The sequence below is a fragment of the Zonotrichia leucophrys genome, chromosome 10 (genome assembly GCF_028769735.1).
Source record: "Zonotrichia leucophrys gambelii isolate GWCS_2022_RI chromosome 10, RI_Zleu_2.0, whole genome shotgun sequence".
NCBI classification, from domain to species: Eukaryota; Metazoa; Chordata; class Aves; order Passeriformes; family Passerellidae; genus Zonotrichia; species Zonotrichia leucophrys.
In genome coordinates this window covers 11,048,802-11,072,424 of record NC_088180.1, presented here as the reverse complement: position 1 = coordinate 11,072,424, position 23,623 = coordinate 11,048,802, and the positions used below count along the sequence as shown (strand labels likewise).

The window sequence follows — 23,623 nt, the reverse complement described above, 5'->3', positions numbered from 1 at the left end:
TCTCTTAATAAATCATTAAAAGTTCCAGCGATTTCCCTGCAGCCATGTAAGTGTTTGATTTGGTTTAATGCAATGTGACAATGCTAACAGCTTTCTCAAGGATCTTATTTAAGCCTGTAATAAACAAAGGGAGGAATAAGGTGGCTGGCAGGGCAAAGTCAAATCTCTTTGCAGTATTCAAATCCTGAGGGGAGGGAGAGATTTTCTTTTTTGTCCTCTTCCAGAATGCACTATCAGATTAGAGACCAAGATTTCAGCCTCTTTTCTAGATCAAAAGTAGTTTAACCTCAAATATCTGTAATTCCCTGTTTGTTGCTTTCAAGTTCTATTACAATGTTATGCATATTACATGTTTTTCTTCTTTCTTCTTTCCTGATTTTTGTATTTCATATAAATTGCAAACCTCAACACTCAGAAAAAAAAAAAAAAGAAGGTTACCACTAGTTCATGTGCCGCAGACCACCAAGAACTTGACCTAAAACACAGTTTAAGGTCTTGCATCTTAGTAAACATTTAAAGGAATACACACTGGCAGAGCCAGCTGCACAAAGCTTGCCACCACCATAGTAAAATATTCCTTAAAAAAAAGAATAAAATATTCTTCTTTACCAACTAGGTGAATGGGCAGCTACTAGGAACCCCTGTGATTGATTTCTAGAGGTTTTCTACAGGTTTGGATGCTCAGAAGAAAAAGCAGTGTCCCAAGCTGAGGAACTAAACTAAGGTGCACATTTTCAAATTCAGATCTAAACAAAAGACTAAAGAAACACAGTAGTTGTCTCCTGGGTACAAAATCATCTGCAAATGAAAATGGTAATATATACCTAAATAGATATGGTCTCCTAAAATACCTCTACAACAATAAAGAAAAAAACAAACTATGAAAGTGTACTGGTCCTTGGACCTCTTCTTTTAATTAAACTGACATAGCTCATTCCATCCTAATGCTTTGGATACAAAATACAAATCCCTCATTTTAGAGGTTAAGCACTCAAGGATGGCAGGAACTCGAGTCACCTCACTATGTTGTGTTTTCAAAGGAAACAAAAATTCTCTTGCTCTGATGTAGTTTAAAGAAAAAAGATTTATTCTACCCTCCAAAATAAATAGAGGGTCTACTACAAAGTGCAGATGTTTCAGTCACACAAATACAGAGCACTCTGGCTCACCCCCAGCAAATCATTGCAGTTCATCCTCAGCAGGTGCTGAAGTGCTTTTCTGGATGGAGCCAAGTGCTCAGCACCTCAGTGTCAAACTCAGAGGGTCATCACCTTCACAAGAAGCATTTTATAACTTTTTCTTCTACTAAACTTTCAGCTAACAGTGGCACAGATTTCCCCAAAGCATTTGGTAAAATGGTAGAAAAGATTTCTGACAGCAGCAGCAGGAACTGGGCGTTTTTTTGAAAAATTAATCAAGCAGCTGAGTTGGGTTCTACTGCTATTTAATCAAAATTATGGTGTGCAAGAAGCTGTGCCCTAGAAGTCAAATACTTGTTATTGCTCCCATGGCAGCATAAGTGCTATAAAATATCTCTGAATTTAACAATGCATGTACACAGGTATTTAAGAAAGTGCAGCTTTCTCTTTTGGTAATGGTTCATACATAATTATAAAACATAATAACATTTTGTAATTTATGTGAGACATGAACACATTAAAAATTATAATCACATTGAGGATACAAAATTCAAGCAGCATTCTGTCAATACTCATGGCAGAGTACACTTCTATAGAAATTCATGGAAACAAAGAAGTACTGCATAAAATTGAATGATTCACCCAGAATTCATTACCTACAACAAGCAGCTGAACCAGAACTCCAGAAAACTACATCCATGGCCAGAGGAATTCACATCCTAATGTTTCACTGAAGATGTCTATGCTCAGATATTTAAAGTAGAAACAAAGAACATGTAGGACATGCTTGTACTTTAAAGACACCTCATGACTATGCTCACACTGTCAACTTCCTTAGGGATTTCTGATGGACCCAATAGCAAATCTCGTCCCTGCAGCCAACAAAATTAAAATACCAAAAATATCAATCTCAAGGGTCTGTTTCCCAAGAAGGAAAACATACTTCTTCTACCAAGAGAGCTCTGAATCATACAAACAAAGCTAAAAAATGCATGAGAGTACTGCCACAGTGTTTATATTCACAAAGAACATTCCTGTCTCCCTAATATTGATGAATCCACTACTTCATTACTTGTAACTTCTCAGGCAAACAGCAGCAACAAGATGATTATTTTCAGGAAGAAGGTGAACTGAGTTACACAAGGATTTGCCCCCTAGAGAGGAACAGAGGACAAGGGTGTTTGTGAAGCAGCCTGCCTGGGAAGGGGGATCCAAGGGTGCCCCCAAACACCTCTTTCCCACATGGGGATGTTCTGGGAGCTGCCAGGGGAACACAAGCTCAGAATTGAGCACATCACTGTTGAAAGGCCCCTGTGCCAAGCATTATTATCCAATCTACTTCCTAACATGGAGCAAACTGTTCAGAGCTGAGCATGACCCAACGTGTAGAGAAGCCCAGCCAGGCAATCAGCTGAGCCCTCTGGGGTCCCCCTCCAGCTGCCAGCATCAGCAGGGTCAGAGCCAGCCCAGCAGAACTCCCCAGGTGTCCTGCAGAGAGAAGTGCCATGGACACAGGGAGGGCCTGCCTGCAGCTCCCATGAGGAACCCATGAACAGCCTCAGCTGTGGAGTGGCAGCAGCTCAGTTCTGGCCAAGGCCCAGTTCTGCAGCTCAGCTCTGCTCAGAAAGAAGCTCCAACAGTGCAATCCATGTGTTCTGGGATTGAGAGAGCCCTGACAAGCCCTGGTACATCTAGGGAGACTGAGCAACGACAGCACTCCCCACTGATGGAGGAGTATCAGCAGGCATTCCAGATACACCTCACAATCCAAGATGTCCTTCAGCAAAATCCCCCCACCAACCCATCAGCTGGAGGTTCTGCTTTGCCCCTGATTGTGTGAGATATTCACACCTATGCAGACAAGAACTTCTGCTGCTTTCAACTCTTTTATAAACAGTTGTGCTGTATCACTTAGTGTGGACTCTCCTAACTTAGATCAACTTGTATAAATAAGGAAGAAGCACAGAAGACACCTGGGTACATGTCAATGTATTTAATCAACTTTACAGCCTTTGCTTGGGAAACCCAATCAATGAAAAAGGAAAAGGCACAGAGCCCAACAATATGACAAACAAGGTTGCTGGTTGAGAAATGTGCCTTTTCTTGAGGAAGGACTTACACAATCCAAAAAAAAAAGATGGAAAAAAATAGTTTAGTGTTATTAGTCAAACAGCCTAATTTCACATAGTCTAAAGAAAATATTCTGCCATGTGGGAGGATTATCACAACAGAAATTTTTCAAAAGAGCAGGGCAGCCATTTTAACCAACCTAACGAGAGCTCTACACAAAGATCTGCCACACAATGTCTGTGATGTGGGTGTCTGACCAGAGCTCCCAGTTCCCAGCATCTCTGCAATTCTTTCTGCTGACAGGAACTCCAGGACGTGTTAAATAGTTTTTGATTCCTGCTTTTTCAAGACAAAGAAAGAAAACAAAAAGGAAACAAGACCTGAGTATATTAAAGGTCATGACAGATTGAAAAATTCTGTGCATGTGCTTTAGAAACTCATCATCTCTCAAGAAAGCAGCAAAAGATACAGTAACACCTCTTGGTCTCAGAGAAGTCTACAATTGATTAGGTAAGACAAAGTACCTTACCTGGTATTAAACAACTAAGTCATCTGCAAAAACAGGCCAATATGCCAGCCATGGTCCTGCATTTTATGAAAGTCAATAACATCTAGTAAAAGATTTACGAATCAGTTTGATATTTGCTATATCTGTTTAAAAAAAATTAATCTTGTTTATTTGACAGTGATACTGAGAATTTATCACATATGCTACCTGTGCTCTTCCTAGTGTATTTCTTGTACGTAATTTTTGCAAGAATCAAGCACAAAATAACATATGGCTTGGTTTGGGTGGTTTTTTTAAAAATTAATTTAGTAACAGAAAGATCAGACATTGAATTCTAGCTCTGATATTGCTTGACATTGTTCTACAAGTAAGCCTATGCCAGAAAGAGAATTTTAAGTAGGGTCAGGAATGCTGGGCACTTGATGTTCCTTAGTCAACACTCAAAATCCTGTACCCAGCTGATCTAGTGTGCACACAATCATGCAGCCTTTTAAATTAACCTTATTAACCAAATCCAGCCAAAGTATGTGTAAATATAGACTGTGTAATCTAGACTTACAAAGAAGTCTGCACAGTGAGAAGGGTGCTGTCTCCTGCGCTAAGCAAGCATGTCCTTTGAAAGGTCTTAGCATATTTCAGAATATTTTATCCTCAGCATGTAATGGGCAGTTTTACCCTTTCTGTGACACTCCAAGGGTCTCAAGTGCCTCATTAAAAGCAAGCCCCTGCTACTTGTGCTGCTTTTCCACATGTCTGGATTCCAGACTTTCTGCTCTCAGCAAGAGCTACTCTTCAGCCCTTTGGATGCTTCAGGAAACATGGGGAACAAATTCATACAGGCTGAAACCACACATCCAAGCTCCTGATACAACATTAATGTAGGGGAGGAACTACAAGACTAAATGCTTGAATTTGGGTTAAATTGGCTCGTCCTTGGCCACACAGTGAACTGCTAACTCTGATCTTCACTACCTGTCCTGAGGAATGCAGTCTTAAATAAAATATTCTGTCTGTATTTCTGAGCAGGCAAAACAGGGGGAAGTGTGTTTATGGCACACAAATTGTGAGTTGCACAGCTTATTTATATGGGAATATAATTTATTTATTTATTGTGAAAATGTAATTCCAGATTTTGTTGCAAAAATTAAGAGATGAATGCACAATACATGCAAGAGATTTTACTGTACACAGTATGCAGAAAAGTGTTTATATCTATTTTCCATATCAAAATAGATATGATAAATAGTTTCAAGTTTTCAAATTTTGAGTGATACCATTTAAATTCTGCAAAATGATGTGTCAAAGGACATTCTTCTCCATGCAGGTCAGAAGGTCCAAGGATTAACAACTTTTTCTTTTGCTTCAACAAATACAGGCAAGTAATGAAAAACAAGAATAAAACAAAAAAATACAGGAAAAAAGATACAAGCACAGCAGTATTTATTAAATAACTCAGTGGCTGGAATGCTATTTCCTGATGAATTTCATATGATTTTTCTTCAAAATAATAGAATTAATCAACAGCTTTTACACATACCCACATGTGCATATACACACTCCCACATCCCCTTAAGTAAGCCAAGAGGTATTGGAGACCTGGATGCTTTTGAACACCCCACCAAGTGCTTATCTAAATCTCTAGGCATGTAAATACTTCTTAAGAGTCTAACCCAAGAGACTCATCAGAGAAGCACACAGGACTCAACACTGCCAAGATATGAGCTCTGTTTCATTTCACATTCTAGTCACAAACAGATGAGAGCAGCTAAACTACTACTACTGCATTACTATTACTTAATGTCTTCTTTTGAAGAAATATTCTGTCCTTGAGTTTCATCTGGCACAGCAGAGCAAAGGCTTCTGTTATTTACATTCAAAAATAATTGCTGGATAGGTTGTGGGTATTTTCTTAATCTATCTATACATCCAAATCATAGAGCCATCATTATGCCATAGGGCACATGCAGTTTGGGGCAGCCTCTGTGTATTACTGCAGTTATCACAAAGAGAACTCTACAGGATTTGCCAATATTTAAACTATTGCTTGGCTGTGGAGTTACCTGGACGTGTCTGGACCCATCACCTCCTTGCAAACTACAATGTGAATGGCAAGATCCACAGCACTGTGGCCTAACACATTTCAAACGGGATTAAGAATTCTGGTAATCAGCAAATACTTTTTTCACAAAAATTATCTAGATGCTTAAAAAGTACACAAGAAGTTGAATACTCTAGAAGGAAGGCAGACTTGCATAGCAAAGCTCAGACTGATGGCTCCTGGCTTCGCAGAACTGCCAGTATAGCTGAAAATATAACTTTGCAAATAATCATGCAGTGTTTCTTTGCAAAAGCATTTACAATCCTACCTACTCAAAAGGCACATGTAATAATATTAAATTATACACAGAAGTTCCATTTTTACGGCATTCTTTTTTCTGCAATGAATGCACTGATTTCTTCCAGGAGTCCACTCTATATCTCCTTTTCTTACTTCTCAAATCTCAGTTTTCTACACTTGCAAAATTAGCTCAAGCTGGCACTTCTTTCACCAGTACAACCAATGCCAGAGTTTGCAAAAATGAAGCTGTACCAACCATCACAGCTCAGACACTGGAGAAGAGCTGCAGGAATGGAACATGCCCCTGGCAAGAAGGGATGTAGCAATTCAGAGCATTCCCTAAGCAGCCACTACCAGCTGAGTTCCCAGGGTCCCAGTGACAATTTACAGTGCTGGAGCTCCTGTGCAAGGCTGAAGTACAAACACTGCTTGCCTCCCTGGAAGAGAGAGAGAGCAAAAGTGATGCTCCTGTCCTACCAAGGTTAAATCAATGCCACAGGTTCAAATACCAGAACAAAGCCTGCTCTTTGTTAGGGTGTCATCATCTCTGAGACTGAGAAGAGTTTGGCTCAGTGCTCAAAAACTGAAACAAGGGAAGGGCAGAGCAAGGAAACCATTTTGCCACTGACTGATTTTATACCCCCATCTCTGTGCCAGGGCAGTCAGCTCTGTCAGGCACTCACCTCCTGCACTGCTCTGGGTGTGCTCACCTCACCCCACAGCACAGGAGAGCAGAGCTGTCACTCTCACATCTCTTGAGTATTTCTACTAACCTTTGTAAGTTTTTCTCTCTCACAGAGACCTTAAGCTAGCTGTGCATCCCAAATGTTGCTTTCTCCTTATTTACTCATCACTGGTACCTTAGCACCTTCCTCTTTTCCTTTCAGTCTCTTTTCACTAGCATTGCTTACATTTAGTTTGTTTTTCTCTGTTGTCTCACCCTTCATTATCACTTACCTCTATGCCTTAGGTTTCTTTCAGTTTCCATTTTGTTCTAACACTTCTCTCCACCTCTGCTGGATGGCCTGCTACAAAACCTGAGCAAACCTCATACACACACACCCACACTTTTTCCAGAAGGTCTAATCATGATGTTCATTCCAATGCTCAGCCAAACTCAGAGGTACCAAGAATTGTTCAGCTGTTGTTCCATTTTTGTTGCATAAGTGTCAAAAAACATGTTCCCACAGCTAGGAGCAGTCACTTGATAAATTGTTCAGAGAAATGATACTTATGCAGGAAATGAAACATTTTAGAAGAACCAGTTACTTTGTGCATCTACAGATGATAAAAATTCATTCAATTTTCCATCTTAAATATTCTCTCCCACAAGCCAGCTCCTCCTTCCCTTTTTCCTGCCAGCGTCTCTCTTCTGTTCCCATCAGGAGATGTATATACTTTTGTTCTCTTCAGTGTTCTGCTCAGGAGTCATTTATTGGTACACTCTCGTGTTCTTTTATCAAAGTACAAGACTGGTTCATTCTGGTAACTTATAATTTCAACTCAAAGTTAAAGGACTAAAGAGTCCTAGGACAGAAATACCATAGAGAACAGCCCAGAGAAGACCATGTACTTGCTGTTATTTTGAGAAACAGAAAATAACAAAAGGAGCAGGAAAAAAACAGCCAGAAAGAGATAAAAACTACCTCTGCTTTCAAGGAGGGTTGCAATAAACCTTTCCTTGAAAACCCACCTTTTATCAGCTTTGCTTCTTATCACATAGATAAGCACCCTTTATGACTCCACATTTCATTAAATTTGACCTTCTGCCTTTAAGTTGCAAAAGCACCTTCCCTCCGATGCCCTGACACCTGAACTTGAGAGCACAACAGATAAACATCAGCACTTGCACTGACTGGGAACACTTGCCAAACGGCTTATAAAGTACTGAGTGCCAGGCTCAGAAATTGCAATACACCTTGGTTCTAAATCACCTGCAAGAATAAAGGCTTTGGATTAGAAATCTGTCACTTAAACAAAAGATCATCAGCATAACCCTTCACTTTTCAAATGGGACTTGAGTCTCCTCCTGCCTTCAGAGCTGTCAGCAGCAAAACACTTTTTGATTTCATCTTCAGATGAGACCTACAGCTCTACCAGGTAATGGTAAATACATGAGCTAGAAGCATACAGAATGTTTAATGTAATTGTAGCAGAAAATGTTTAAAGGAATATATTCCACAACCTAATAAACCTAAAAGGCTAAGTTCTTTCTCTTATAATGCACACAGTATTTGTTTAGAGATAATTTTCTTTACAAAGGTTTTTGACAGAAAAATATTAAGCAATCAGTAACCACATGCAGATAATTATGGCAGGACCCTCAAGTGTAGTTGTAAGAAGTGTTTTTTTATTTCTTTCCCATAACAGAGCAGCTTTCTCCACTTCCTAATTATACACATTCCTTATTCCTTTTAACCATCAGCACAAAGTTTAAACATTAGCCACTGAACAGTGTGAAAGGAAATGTGCTGTACATTTAAAGGAAAAAAGAGCAGCTGTCACAAAGCAGACACTTGATTCCAGCCACAGAGACCTAGAACACCTCAACGGCAGTGGCCCAGCACTTGGTCCAGTAAAGAACAATTCAAACACAATTCTTCCCCCTCTGCTCCCCCACAGCCCCTTCACAAATGAGCTGGACCACCCAGTGATTAATGGAACTTGTTATTAACTTACCCAGACAATCTACCCAGCAATATCATTATCCTCAAATTGGACTTTTACCTCTGAGCCCTACAGGCTCTTAAAGCAGCTGAACTGGGGCTCAGCCCCTGCTTCTAGGTCTGTAATTCTGAGACACATAGTAATTGTCTAAAGTCTTAAATGCTTTAAACTTGAAATCCCTATCAGACTTGGCATCCTTCCCAGGTAACTACACTGCCTTTCTGAGTGCACCCACTAACTGCAATTTTCACTTTAACTGTTTGACCACAGCAGTGGGATGAAAAAGTAAGAAACACAGGCTTCACAAAGGCACTTCCAAACCACAGTGCTTTTACTTGATGCCTTTGGTAGCTACTGAACTTTGGAGGCAGCAAAACCACTGAGAAGTGCCTTCCAGAAACTGTGTCCATCTCATGGCAAACTCAGTTTTTCAAGTTACCCACATGCCATCTACTCCTCCTTGCCTATAAATCCAATTTGTGGCAAAATCCAGACACATTTCAACAACAAAAATCATATTCCTAAATAAAGCCTTTATCTCTATGTCATTGCATAAACCATGGAGCTCCAGCAACTCTCTCTCATGCCTTCTCCAGACTTGTTCCAATTCTCTGCACAGAAAGATTTCCCACTGCCCTTTGATGACTTCAGATGTGGTCCTTCCAAGCAGCACTAAATGAGCTTTCTACTGACTGCTACTGTTCAGTCAGAACACAAACAGTTGTTCTGAAGCAAGCCCAAATGAATACAGCTCTGAGGCCAGTATTTCTACATATGACAAAAAAACCAATCCAGTTTGACAACTGTACTTAGTCTTTAATCAAATCGTTAAGAGTATTGAAAAAGGAGAGTAAGATACTGAACCCTGAAAAAATGGAGGCACCAATCAAACAAATCATTAGCATGACATGGTACATACACCAATGCAATGCTGTCTATGTGCTTAAATTAGATGCACACAGATATTGAAGAAAACCATTATCATGGACAAAGGACAGTCTATATGAATAAAGTACAAGACTCTGGACTCTATAATGTTATTTTGCATTTCTATAGAGAGTGACTCATTTCGCACCAGGCAGTGACACGTCACACTATTACTGAGCACTTCAGCCCAACTTGTCTGCTCCAGCTATTCTTCAGCACACGCATTGTACAACAAAAACTACTTTGTACTGCAAAACCTTGAACTCTTCCTGACAAACCTCCACTGTTTCCTAAAGAACTCAATAGTGATGCTTACACATGCATTTCTACATCTAGAAATTCAAAGTCATCATTATTGTACACATCTCTAAGGGAAACATCTTTGTAAGAATTCAAATGCAATAAAGTAACCAAAGGTTTTGGACACAGGCACATTATTTGCTCTGCAAGCCTACTTAAAGAAATCTAACAGTGTCAGACCCAAGACTGCCCAGTTTTCAGAAGAAAAAATACAGATGCTTTTAATGAGAAAACCTGATTACATTAAAGTCTCTGACAGTAAATTAAATTATTGGTGTAAGACTTTAAATAGCCAAGAACAATGACAAACCTGAAACCATGAATCTCCATGCTCCACACTTTTACTTCCATATTTCATTACGCAAATCTAAAATACTGTTCCCCAATCCGTTTGCAATCTTGTTTGTGAAAGTGAGCATACCCTAAAAAGAGAACTGCAAAGCCATCAAAGGGCCATAAAAAGATACCCATAGTGATTATCCTTCCTCACTTTTTAATTTCACTGACTTCTCACTGAGTTCATGCTTAAAAAAACATTCTGAATTTCTCTGAAAAGTAAATTTTGGGGTTTTTTATTCTAAACTATGGCCTTCCATCTCATTATGTTGGCAGTTGCTCGTCCAGCCAATATAATGCGACTGAATGTGCACAAGCACTGCAGACAAGTTGAGTTAGTGGGTGCATCCCACAGACCCATCCTCCTCAGGGTGATCAGGACAAGCAGCACCTCAGTGCTTGTCAGAACCATTTTCTGCCTCTCTTTCAGCATTTTGTTTCAGGTACAACTGGGCAATATTTTATTCTGTTTCCTCTGCATGGAGAGGAGTTGGAGCTGTGAATGACAAGTCACACACTGCGTGCATTCCACTGGCTGTTACCACATTAACACTTCTTCCTCCCTCCACAGGTTCCAAGTGCAAAATTTCACTTGGCAGCATTAACATTCTGATTTGGCCTTAAAACAATCCCTCTTTCTGAAGCTGTTCCCTGTGCTTCTAAGGAAGGTGTGGCTTCCTTTTGACCTACTCATATATATTCACTGCAAAGATGAGAAAGGGTGACTGTACCATAAAACAAAATCCTTAAAATCAGAGATTTAAAGAACCCTTTTACACACTTCCTTTCCAAGTAATATGAGAACCTTTCATATTATCTTCTTCCTCCTCACTCCTGTGTGATTTAAGATGTTTTTATATTGGACATCTCTCATGACTATATTCAAAAATTGCTTTTACAGATACTAATAAGTAATTGTGAAAGAAGTCCCTTAAAACATTCTGTTTTGCTCAGAGTATTGACAGAACTGGAGAAGTGACACCATATTTTTTACTGATTATCTTGCCCCTTGCTACCCTTGACAATGTCACAGTGACCTGGGTCTCTGTTGTACATAACTTGTCCCAGTAGATGTTACTCACACTGAGCAGAACTTCCCTCCCCAGACTCTCATCTCAGGTGAAATAAAGGCACTCCTTCCTCCACTTAAGAAATGTGTCCATCTCTCCTTCAACAGCATTCTCAGTCTTTTGCTGAAGCCTGGCTGAAGCCTCTCAGATCTCACACAGCTTGAGGTGCTGCTTTCATCAGGAACACTGCTTTTACCTACATCCAGGCTGATCACCATTTCACTTAAACCACTCACCTGTCCTGTTTGGATTCCAGGCTTGCTGGATTAGGGATAGATCTTTTTGCCCTCATGTGATATATTATCATAACCACAACATTCACCATTAACCCAGGGTGAGCTGGTACCAGAGATTCCTTGTGGGCTGATAATTTAGAACTTCAGTGAGATGCATGCCCCTTACAAAGCAGAATTTATTCTACTCTCTGAACAAAACAGTCTAATAATCATTAAGGCACTTTCCCACAGCTGCTTAGCCTTCTCTAAATCCTTTTCATCCCTGTCGAGACATTGCCTCCACTTCCCTTGCACTGGTAGCAGCAGCTCTGGTGTGCTGTGAGCTCTTCAGTGGGTTAATCCACCTGAAAGCTGCTCACACACTGGAGCTGGGTTGATTTTGAGATGGATAAGCTGCCTCTAACAGCTCAGTGTGTGTGATCACACACCCAGAGCTGACTCAAGGAGGTGGACAGGACCTTGCCCTGAAGGTAGAGCAAAGCAAGCACAGCCCAGGTTCAGGGTGATCAAATGGCCATGGAATTCTGTGCTGCACCTGACAGCATCCAGCAGTTAAAGCTGACTGCACAAACATTGTTCCTGCACAAGCAGCACAAAGGTGTGTGTACAGTGAGGGGGTCTGACTTCTTTAATGACCTCCCTGCCCTAAATCAGTACTTGAAATTACCATTCAATACCTCTTCATTTCTGCTCACTTCCTGCAACAGCTGCAATTGCCACCAGTCTAGTGAAAATCTATGCTCTGCCTTGTTCTAGGGAATGTTGGCATATTGTCAGTCATAGTTCTGGAAAAGAGCACTACTCTGATTCATAGCTCCTGAGAGGAACTGAATACACTTCATGTTCCCAGAACATTATGTGACCAGTTCCAGCACAATGCCCTGGAATTAAACCCAAAAACTGGATCCTTCACTCTTTTCTCAGGTTCAACTACCTAGCTCATTCAGGAAGATGGCTCCCACTAAATACATCACTGATTGCAGCACAGGCCTGAACTCAGGAGGGTCTAGTCAGCTTTCAGCACATCAAGAGTCACAGATCTACCCATGGATGTAAAGCTGAACAAGTATTTTACACCTTACTGTAACCATAACCCAGTGTGGCACCTTGTAGCTGGGTCCTGCATGAAGTCTGACTAGGTTAGAGCTGCTACAGAATAGCCAATTGCACCATTTTACTGTGAGAGTAACATACTGTTGTTGGTTTTTTTTTTTACACCATTTGAAACAAAAAAAAAATAGGTCCTAGTTTGTCAAATAGGAGAGATGAAGCAACACAAAGATCATAGCCTGCATATGCAGAGCAAGAAATTAAAATCCTTAAAACATGTAAATATTTTTTTCTTCTTAAAACATGTAACTGCACTGCATAATTCATGACTACCCAATTGCCCTCCTGCATTTCCACCACCAGAGACTTCTGCTTATTTGACAGCTTTACTGAAAATCCATTTAAATACAAATCAGCTGATCAAAAAGTTCAATTTTTAATTTTTTTTTTAAGGCTGAATACATTAGGACACCAAGCACTTACACTTCAATGCCCACATGCACAATTAGGAAGATCACTTACACACAACTGATGTCAGAGAGCCCTGTCAAAGAGCAGGAAAAAGTCTTGGACAACCTAATTCAGTTTCTGTAAAGCCAGAATATATTCACATCACCTTTGCTGAAGTCACACCTATTCACTTACATTCAACACCAAAGCAGTTTGTTTGAGTCTTAGTAATTTCTTAGCAAATAGTTTTAAGCACCAGTGCAAACTGACTACAGGATAAATAACACAGACAAGATGTGGGTATTTTTAATAGTGACTTACAGCTTTAAGCTCAAAACTTATGTATTTGGGCCAAATATTTTTAAATTTGTCAAAGTACAAGGGCTGCTAGCACTAAAAGATATGTTACAAATACTTTTTAAAGTTACTATATGGCTACATATTTTATCTAAAGTAAGAACATCCTTGGCAGTGCCATAGCTTAAAGTGACAGTTTTAGTGAAGCCATTACCAGCAAAAATGTGGTCAAGATCATTCCCTGCAGAGCCCCAGGAGAGCTGTGCAGAGGAAGCAGAACAAGACTGTCAACAGAAGCTGTACAGCCAGATACACCAACAGTCAAAAATGGTAATTTTAAGTTGATTTGCTTTAGAATTAACTTCTCACATTAGCATGCTATTTCTCATCACCACATCTGCATGTTTATCAGCAAGTCTACATTTTATGCATGAAAAGTGACAAATAATCTGTTTATTGCTCTTTCAGAAGCTACTTTCCAGACAGTAATTCTTCCAGAATTCCATTCCACATAATCAAGTAAGAAATTTTGTCCTTCAATGTTATTAAACTGCTGCTGACATGTTTTAGCACTTAAGACAAGCTGTGTGGATTTTAAATCACTATAAAATGGACTGAGAACTCCTTCTCATACCCTTACTTTTTACTGCACATTATTTTGATTTAAATGGCATCATTGCTACTTATCTGAGCAGCCAGTCCTGTAGCTTCCTGTGCTTTTGGTACAGTGTGAAACACCCACGTTCTTCTGCCACACAGTCAGCCCCCACTGCTTGATACTCAAGGCAATCTACCTGATTCTGCTGTACAAGGATTGCACACTTCCCCTTTGAATCAGCAAGCATATTGCCTGTGCTGCTTGAGAGGGTTCTTGTTTTTTGATTCTTTTTTTTTAAGGCATTTTAGTTCACAGTTTTCCCAAGCCTAAGTTCATATCCAGCATCAGAGCACCGTGAAGCAATGTACTTCCAGTTCCTGGGTCTGCTACAAATGCAACTGAATTTTTAATGGTCTTAAAAGTCTCATTCCTCAAATATTTTGAAAAATCCATCAATGTGCTTCTTGCAGCACTGCTGACTTAGCAAGGATCCATGGAGGCCCTTAGAAGCACTACCCATGGGAAAAAAGAACTTAAGATTATCTTACTCTTTGCTAATGCAACCTGTGCTCATCATGAGTTGGGAAACCTAAATGGAACACACAGGTCTCAAGCACTTTCTTGTATCAGAAAGTTTGCAATAATCCATGCTCCTTTCATTTACTTAATAGAAAACCTCCACGTATCACACTGAAAAGTGAAGTAAAAACCCCACAACCATTATTTCATCAGTTTGTTCACCATGACTAGTTTGGAAAGGAAGTCACTGGACATTTCTGCCTTATTTTCGTAACTCTGTTTCAAAACCTGCCAGTGGTTTTAGGCAGCAAGACATTGGTACACACAACACCACAAACTTGAATGTAACTGGGGATAACAGGGCTCCTCAGCTCCATTTCTAAGAAAGACACACATTGTCCTGAATCTCCTCAAGGCACAGTTCTTTCCAGTAGTGAGAGCAGCACTGCAGAAATGCACCACTGACTTCATCCATGGGACAGAAAAGAACTTCCCTCAGCCCTCCCACAGAACTGACCTCCACTGTTATCAAATTAAACAAATGACAGAGAAAACTGAAATCATTTCCAAGTATAATTTACACACAGAACACAGACCCCTGCAGAATTGCCCAAGGAGCCATAAAGCTCCAGTGCAAAGGAGGTCAAAAGGCTCTGTCCTCCTCTGTGGGGGCACCATGGCTTTGCAGCAAGAAATTCCTACACAAAAGGCAGCACATCCATCAGCAGCAAAACAAGCCAAGTCCCATGAAACAGAAACCTTTAACCACAGCTGAACAGATCACTGAAGGGAAACTCTTAATCATCAAACTCACAATGAAAATGCCATCATTCTTGCGTTCTCCACACAAAACAAAGCACTAGATATGGCCCTTTGGATCCTAGGTAGTTACTACAATGTACAGGGGGAAAAAGGCAAGTAGGGATTATTCAGAAGCTAAATCCATAAAATGATAAACAGTTAATCTTAAAGGTAAGTAGCAGTTGCTTGTGGACAGCCTGGTTCAGGCATGGCTTAAAGAAAGAGGCCATGAAACAATTCAGCTAAAGGAATAAAGCAGCCTTTCCCAGGCTTGATTCTGTAAATAATCAGGTTCTCAGCCACCTTTCATATAAACAACAAGATTCTCAAACCGTTCTGTCCTTGGCTGCTGCTGGGAGCAGACAGTCAGTCTGAGAACAGAGATGAAAGTTTTGAGAACTCTCCATATCAGGGTGAGAACACTGATCTTGGTTTCAGTAAACTAACTTTTGGTATTGTAAACAAAAGGTGGAGCTGAAGTTTTCTCTACAACCTATCAGGAGCTCAGATTTTGCAATATGCATGAACTTGATTAACACTGTTATAAAAGGTGTCGGGTTGATCAATAAAGTGGAGTGATGCTGATCAATAAGGGTGGATCTCTCCCTCCGACTTCAATAGTTGCTATGTTCCAGTGCCTCAGGCAGTCAGTCATCCAAGCAGATCACACCAAACACAGAATTCATCCTAACATCTTTAAAAATATTATTTTCTTTGGCAGAAATTTCAGAAGAGCAGACTGGAACTGCTGGTTCTGAATTGATGAAAGGTCTTTGATTACCAATTTCCTCATTTAATGGGTCTCCTTCCCCCTCCCCCTGCATCACACATCTCCTGTGACCCAGATGCCAAGCTGGCAGGTGCCACATGCTCTGTGGGAAAGAAAGACAAAGCGTTCCTGTGTTTGTGTGTTCTCTGACCACACAGATGGCACACACACCAAATTTCACCTTCTAACTCTATAAACAGGATGGCAAAAGGCAAATCATGATTTTGAATCAAAACACTGACTTTGTGACTCCCAGTCCAACATTTTGTTTATGGCACTAAGCACATTTCACACACACACACATGATCTGCTGAGGAGATACCATTACCCAAAAATCCCAGTTTTTAAAAGATTGCTTGCCCATTCCAGAGGGGTATTAAATACAGTAAAGGTGATTGAAAATTACCACGTTCAGCCAGTGGAGTTATATCACATTTATATGGAAACATGAAGCCAAACCCATATCTACATTTTGCATTTATCAATACCTATGCAAAATACATTAAAAACCAATAAATCATTTTTTAAAAAAACCACAGTGACTGGACATTGCCTCTATAGTCTAAAAGCACAAAATCTACTTTTGGTTCTACCACTGACCAGCTCCTTATCCCTGAACCCATGTCACTTTCTAGTACCATATTTACTGGCAACTATAAGGAAAACAATGAGAACAGTAAGACCCACCAGCACTTGCAAAACACAAGGGAATAAAGGGGATGTTATTACCTAGGACTATTACCACTGATTTTTATATTTTATTTCTTTTTTCCTTGGTTAAGAAAAAAAAATATTTAAATACCTTCTCTACTTTTTCACCTTAGATCTGTTACCTGACTGCAAACACAGAAAACAGAATTTTAGAATCCCTTGATTTCCTTTGAGTCCTGAATTTCTTAAGTCATGTTCAGTTGTCAACCAGACTAATTTCACTGTAGTCATTACAGTTCATTAAACACAAGTACAGTATCAAAAAAGCACCTTAATTAGGGTGGTAAGGAAACAGAATTGATTCTCCTCAGAGGCTTGGCATTGTCCTTTGAATAGCAAGTATGTAAGGCCAAGTTATTTTTGTGTTTCACGTGCACAGCTGCTGCTATCTGAGATGTTGCAGAAAATTAACTGGAATATTCTCCCATCAATGCATAAAACTCTCAGTAACTCTGATAACAGAAACATGTACACAGTGAAAGGACACTGGGGCTCTAGAAAATCGAATAGAAGGTGCAACCTGATATTTGAATGGCTCTTTTCTAAGTGGACTTCTGAAAAGCATTGTTAAAGCCTACAGGTTCAATTCTCAACTAGCCATAAAACTCCAGCAGTGCCTTCCTCTCCATGAACAGAAAAGAGACCAACACTGAGAACTCAGCACAATACAGAACTAGACTATGGCAATAACTGGGGTGAAAGTGGCATTAACATAAACAGAAGCACTTTGTCCTTAACATTATCATTATAAGAGCAAGTCTGGGGTTTATGTGCTTTTTACAGAAGCTATGAAGAACAGGATGCATTTTATATTTTATTTACATGTGTGTTTACAGAAACTGCAGGTGCACTGCTACTCCAAGTGCTGCTGAAGAAAATCTCAGCGCAGAGCTGCTGCTGGCCTTGCCTTCCTTGCCCTGGCTGTTTGTTTCTCAGCATTGCAGGATTCTCAGGAGCCTGCACTGCAATGGATTACCCAGCATGTGCCGCAGTGACTCAGGCAGCAGCAGGAGCCTGGCATGGAGTGCCAGCTCTCACTCCAACTTTCAGGATGCCTGAGCAAAACTCTACAGCAAAGCCAAGCTATAAAAGGAGATGAATTCAAGGAGCAAGTTCAGCTCCCACTCTATTATGCCACTCTCTATTCTTTTTCAATGCCATTCAGACTTTAATATATAAATATTTGATGTGTAAAATATAAATAACCTCCTTCCAAGTAGCAGCTGCACCTCTGCTAGGTTTCTGAGTTACTGCATTATGATCCCCCCTTGCAGGCTGTGGGAGCTGCATTGTTCAGGGCTGCAGAGCACATGACCTCCACCTTCTGCTGACTGGTGCTGTGCTAATGAAGCACTCACAGCTTTTTGTTACACTTCTGCCTCACTGCCAGGCCACCTTAGCAGCTGATAAATACAAATGCAGAAGTACAGGTATTCATTTAAAAATGTATCAGGCAAAAAACTAAATTGTCTTGTCCTTTTCACCACTGTCCTTCTCCCACAATTGTGTAAGATGTGAAGAAAAGTAAATCCAACTATCAAATAAAAATTAGGAACCGGACAGAAGCTTTCTCTGCATGACTGTCATGGATTTATCATGCCCAATTCACAATGGCTGTGAAAGGACAGTATCTCTAACACACTGTATGATAACAGCTTATAGTCCTAGGAAATAAATACAACTAGATGTAGGCAATAAAGTTTCCCTTCATGTCTCAATGTCAAGTTCAAGTTCTCCTTGAATACAGTTTACCAAAACATTTCCTTTGCTATGGAGCCCTTGTGTAATTGAAGTTTTTTGAGTACTGACTCAATGTCAACATGGACTTTAAAAGAGACTTAAATATTAAGTTTAGACTAGTATCTAGAGCATAACAGAAAAGAAAAATAGTCAAGAGAACAAGAAAAAAAAATCACCAAAAACCACCACCACCATCCATAATAAGCTAACAAAATCCAATCACACAACTTATTCTGTCTGGGGAACAAGGTGGTCTTGGTCCTGATCTGGCTTTCACTCCAACACATGGGATCAAAATGCCACACAAATCAATGGAGAAAAAGCAGAAATCTGGGATATATGAAGCAGCATCCCTGCAACTGTTGGTGACAGCTGAAAGTTTAAAAACCATTAAAAAAACAGAAAAAAGACCATTTAAAAATTGCTAAAAAAATGCAGCACTTGAAAAGACAAATGTCATTCAGGATACATAAGATATTAAAACACGGAACAAATTATTTATATATTTATTACACTAGGTTAAAGATTTTGGTTGTGTTGGTTAGAAAATCTGCTTCCCCTTAGGCTCTGTCCATAGTCAACAGAACCAGCTCCTGGCTCACACTCTCTTGGAGCCCCTCTTCCTTCACTGACAATGGGAGAAGGTTTAAGAACCCAGCCTGCAGAGGCTACAGGAGCTCTTGATGGCCACATTACAAATAAGACAATAACTGTGAATATTGCCAGATGTTTCTTTTCTCAGAAAAGCATTACTTTACACTACCTCTAAGAACCTAAGCCTAAGAAATACAACATGAATAAGCTGTTGAAAGTGAAAGTGCTTCTATACACAGCCTTCAGCTATAATTAATTTTAAAAAATGTATTTATTAAGTGTGAATTGAAAATCAACAGATTTCCTATGGCAGTATCAGGACTGAGCCTTCAAAACACCCTAAGGCAGGGAGGTTCTGAGCTCACCAGCATCCAAGCAGTTTGAAAAATCACAAATCATTACAGAGAGATCCTAGCCTGGCTGTGGTTTTAGAGCACAGCAGAAATTAGAAATGAATCTGACACCTATTAAGGCTTTCTTATTCACTCTCTGTGCTTCTTGCTTTTCCAAGCTCTAAAAATACTCCCAGCACCCACCAGAAGATGCAGCCTCCCACCACCTGGGTTATCCCACACACACAGAGAGCCAGGCCTGCAGAAGCAGCAGGCACACACACACCTACAGCAAAAGCCTTCAAACTGAAAACAGCAAAACAGATCTGATCTGGCAGGGCTGAAAGCAACAGGACACAAACGCTCACTGCAAACAAAACTCCACAAAACTTAATTTAAAAAATATATTAAAAAAAAAAAAAAAGTTGTATTTTATGGGAGTTGCACATGAATTAATCAGCCCTGAGAAACAGCCTGCCCTGCTTATCAGTCAGTGAGAGGTGGTGAGACACTTCACAGGTTCTGCTTGGTATTTCATGAGTTAAATGAGTTATATCAAGGAATCATCACTGATTTTTAATGGAGAGAATGGAAGAGATCCTCATTGCAGATCACATTCAATTAAAGAACTTCAATTTAAACTTATAACGTAAGTAGAAAGCATAGTAAAGAAAATACTAATAACATGAAGGGTGTTATCACTTCATAACAGACACAGAAACTTTGAGATACATCCCAGCTTCAGGTCTATCCATGCCACGACACCAGGGGAAGCAATCATGAGGGAACAGATCATGGAGTAGCACTGCAGCTTGATCTATTGAATGTACAGAAAAACAGCTCAAACTCTGCTCATCTTGTGTTAGATGTGCAACACAAGAGCAGTCTTCTAGATCTCACTGCCTGACACTTCAGTGAAAACCAAACATGCAATTTTCAGTGGAAAATAAAAACAATTGGGTAAAAAATTCTAGGGGAAAACCACCCAAACACTTCCTGTGAATTACTGGATTACAAACAGACCCACGGTGATTTTTACTACACCAGCCAAGTTTGCAAGAGCTTGTCATGCCTGATTTTGGCAAGGGCATTAGTAACCATAAAAAGTTAGCTGCTGACCTTTCATAAAGCAAACACTCATTTACTTAAGTGTAACTTCAGACAAACCAAGCTGACAAGCATCAAACATCCCAGAAAATGCAACTGCATGTATCAAATCATAAGTCATTTTTGTTTTCCTGGACTCCTGCACTTGGAATTTAAGCCTACACACAAAGGTGATCACCACTAGTCAACAAAAGCTGTACATACAAAGGCTTCTTACAAGCACAGAACTGAAATGCAGTTTTTTGCAAAAAAGTTCAGTGGTTCAAGCAGAGTTTAGAATAACTCCATTTATTTTACCTAATCTTTTTATAACTATTATCTATACTACTCTATATTTCCTTTAAAATTGCAATTTATTTCCATTGAACAGAAGTCTACTTTAGCATGGAAATAGTATTTATGTACCATTTTTTATATTTATCCATATTTCTGAATGAACTGCTAAATATAGACTGTCTTAATACACTTGCTTCAGACTTCAGATTTTTTGTCCTTAGGTTCTGTTAGCTTTCAAATATTATTCTTATTCCTTAATCACATGTCCTGACAGTAGTCTCAGTCCCTCCAGTACTCCTCAATGTCCTCTGGGACATTTGCCAGTTTTTGTCATCTGCCCCCATTCTCCTTTGGGAACACTAAAGGAATTAATTTCATTCTTTCCCCAAGCAATGCCTGTCTCTGCTGTTAACAGTTACCACTGGCATCTTTCATCCACTCAGTACACAAAGGTCTCTGTCTCCTTAAGTGATCCCACAGCACTTGGAAATTTAACAAATCTTCTGTAGAGAAATACCTCTCATGTTCTGCATTTTCTTGCTTTAGCATTTTGTAAAAGAATTCTTCTAAAAGATGGAATCCAAATATTGCCATTTTTCATGTCCCACCTTATTTTTATTAGTTCAACAACTTTATACATCTGGGCATGACTGAGCCTCTGTGTGCCTGAGATAAGCAGTTTCATTGTTTAGACATGGCTGGTTTGATCCACTACATATATATGCTAGTTCTTCTGTTATTTTCCCCAACATCTTATCTGAATTCTTACAGAGTGAGCTTTTAAGAAGGGTCTTCTGTTACCTTATGTACAAAAAAAAAAAAAACAACAAACAAAAAACCAACCAGTATCTTATCCTTGAACTTTAATTTCCTAATAATGACAGACTTTTTCAATCAACTGATTTAGAATTTCTTGCATTTGAAAGTAAGTTGAAATTTTACCTTTGACCCACCTTGACAAGGAGAATATTCTTATGAATTATGCATTGCAGTTCCTTACTGTATGGAATATTGGAAGTCATACTGCAACTTTCCAATAAATGCAGTCAAATCCAATATATTCTAGAGCTCCTTTCTGCCATTATTCCTACCTTTATCAGATCCCACCCATCCTTTTGTTTGCTTGTTTACCTGACATCTGAGCAGGATTAAGTAACCTGCACTGTTACTAGTTGCTAGACAAGAGGGCTCTTGCTGTGGTTACCTCTCAAACTTCCTCAGTTACGTATCATTTGCTTCCTGAGTTACAAACTCACTACAGTAAAGGCTGCATCACTTCCCAGCATATCAGATGCACAACAAGCCAAATTCTTTATTAAATTATCCTTGGATTTGTTTACTCTACAGATTCAGCATTTTCTCAAAGGAACAGTGAAAGTTAACTAAAAGATACCAATTCACAAGATTTTTCAGGATCAGTACATTCCATGAAAGAGAGCACACTACTGAAACATTAGATACAAATATTCAGCATCTCTGTATCCAAACAAAGTGCAGATTCTGCACTTGGGCTGCTGACAAGCCACATAGCTGAAGGAAGACCTAGAAAGACAACAGCCAAGCACTCAAAGAACCTTTCTTTTCCTCACTCCCACCAAGACAAGAGCAGCTGTCAGATTTTACTGAACAGGTTACTGACACTAATTTCGATATTGCCATTGTCATTAATGACATCCAGGAGAAATACAGATCTCTTTGACTTAGAATGAGCAAGCAAAGCAGCTGAGACTTCCAAAAACCTTGAGTGGAAGAATCCCACTGCAGGCACATCCTAAAGCCCCCGCATCAATGCGGGGTTTGGCACTGGCACCATCCTGCCATGGAATTCAGGCTTCCTGCTTGGCAGAAAGGGGCTTCTCTCTTAAAAGAATCCAGCTAAACTATTAAAACAAAGCACATACAAAAAAAGAGAAAAGAGATTAAGGGGTCAGAAGAAGACGAAGATTCACTCTAGAGAAGATAGGGAGTACAGGATCTAGAAAACAAGGGAAAACTCTAGAAACATCTGATACCCTCTACAGGACAAATGCAAGGCATTCCAGGTAGGATAACAAACCAGCAATTCGTGGCAGATCAAAACAATGAACTCTTTAGGGGAAAGCTGCTCCCATACACGCTGTATCTTTAACGGAGGCCTCAAAACACGAACACGAACCCACCACTAAATAACAAATGCTATTAACTAGAGGGAAGACCTGAAGCCCCAAGCAAAAGAATGGAAGGGGCTCCCTTCTGCAGTGAGAACAGCACAGGGAGCTGACAGGCAAAGCCACAGGCGCAGGACGCGGGGGGGAAACACTCCCGGGGGTGCCGGGGTGATGCTGCCATACACGGAGGGGGGACCCGCCGCCCGTGCGGGAGCGGGCGCTGGGCGAGCCGCCCGTGACCAGCAAAGCCCGGCCGGCCCCGCCGCGGCCCCCGTACCTGGCTGGCCTTGTGGAACTGCTTCTTGAGCCCCGCCACCGACATCGTCCCGCCGCCGCTGCCCCGCGGCCGCCCGGGCCCAGGGCCGCCCGCGCCCGGCAGGTCCCCGCGCCCGGCCCGGCCTCGCGCTGCGCCGCCCGCGCGCCGCCGGGAGCATCGCCCTCCGCGCGCCCGGCCGCCGCCGCCCCATTGGCCGCCGCCCGGCCACATGCAAATGTGGCGTCAACGCCGCCCGTCTATTGGCTGCTCGCCGAGATATGCAAATGAAGCGCTGGGAGACGCCCACGCTGCGCTGTCGCATGGAGACAGCGGCGGGAGCCGGGCGGGGGATGCGAGGGGATGGCGGCGGCGGGGAGCACCCACA

The 23,623-nt window shown here is 40.6% G+C and overlaps 1 protein-coding gene across 1 annotated transcript in view; it reads right to left on the bottom strand.

The window, feature by feature from the left end:
* SH3GL3 (SH3 domain containing GRB2 like 3, endophilin A3) overlaps positions 1-23,395 on the bottom strand; it is a 42,369-nt gene extending 18,974 nt beyond the window's left edge. Inside the window, exon 1 of the mRNA XM_064722097.1 lies at positions 23,260-23,395. Coding sequence (XP_064578167.1) covers positions 23,260-23,304 — 45 coding nt within the window. The 5' untranslated portion in view covers positions 23,305-23,395. The remainder of the gene's footprint in view (positions 1-23,259) is intronic.
* Positions 23,396-23,623: the final 228 nt, after the last annotated feature.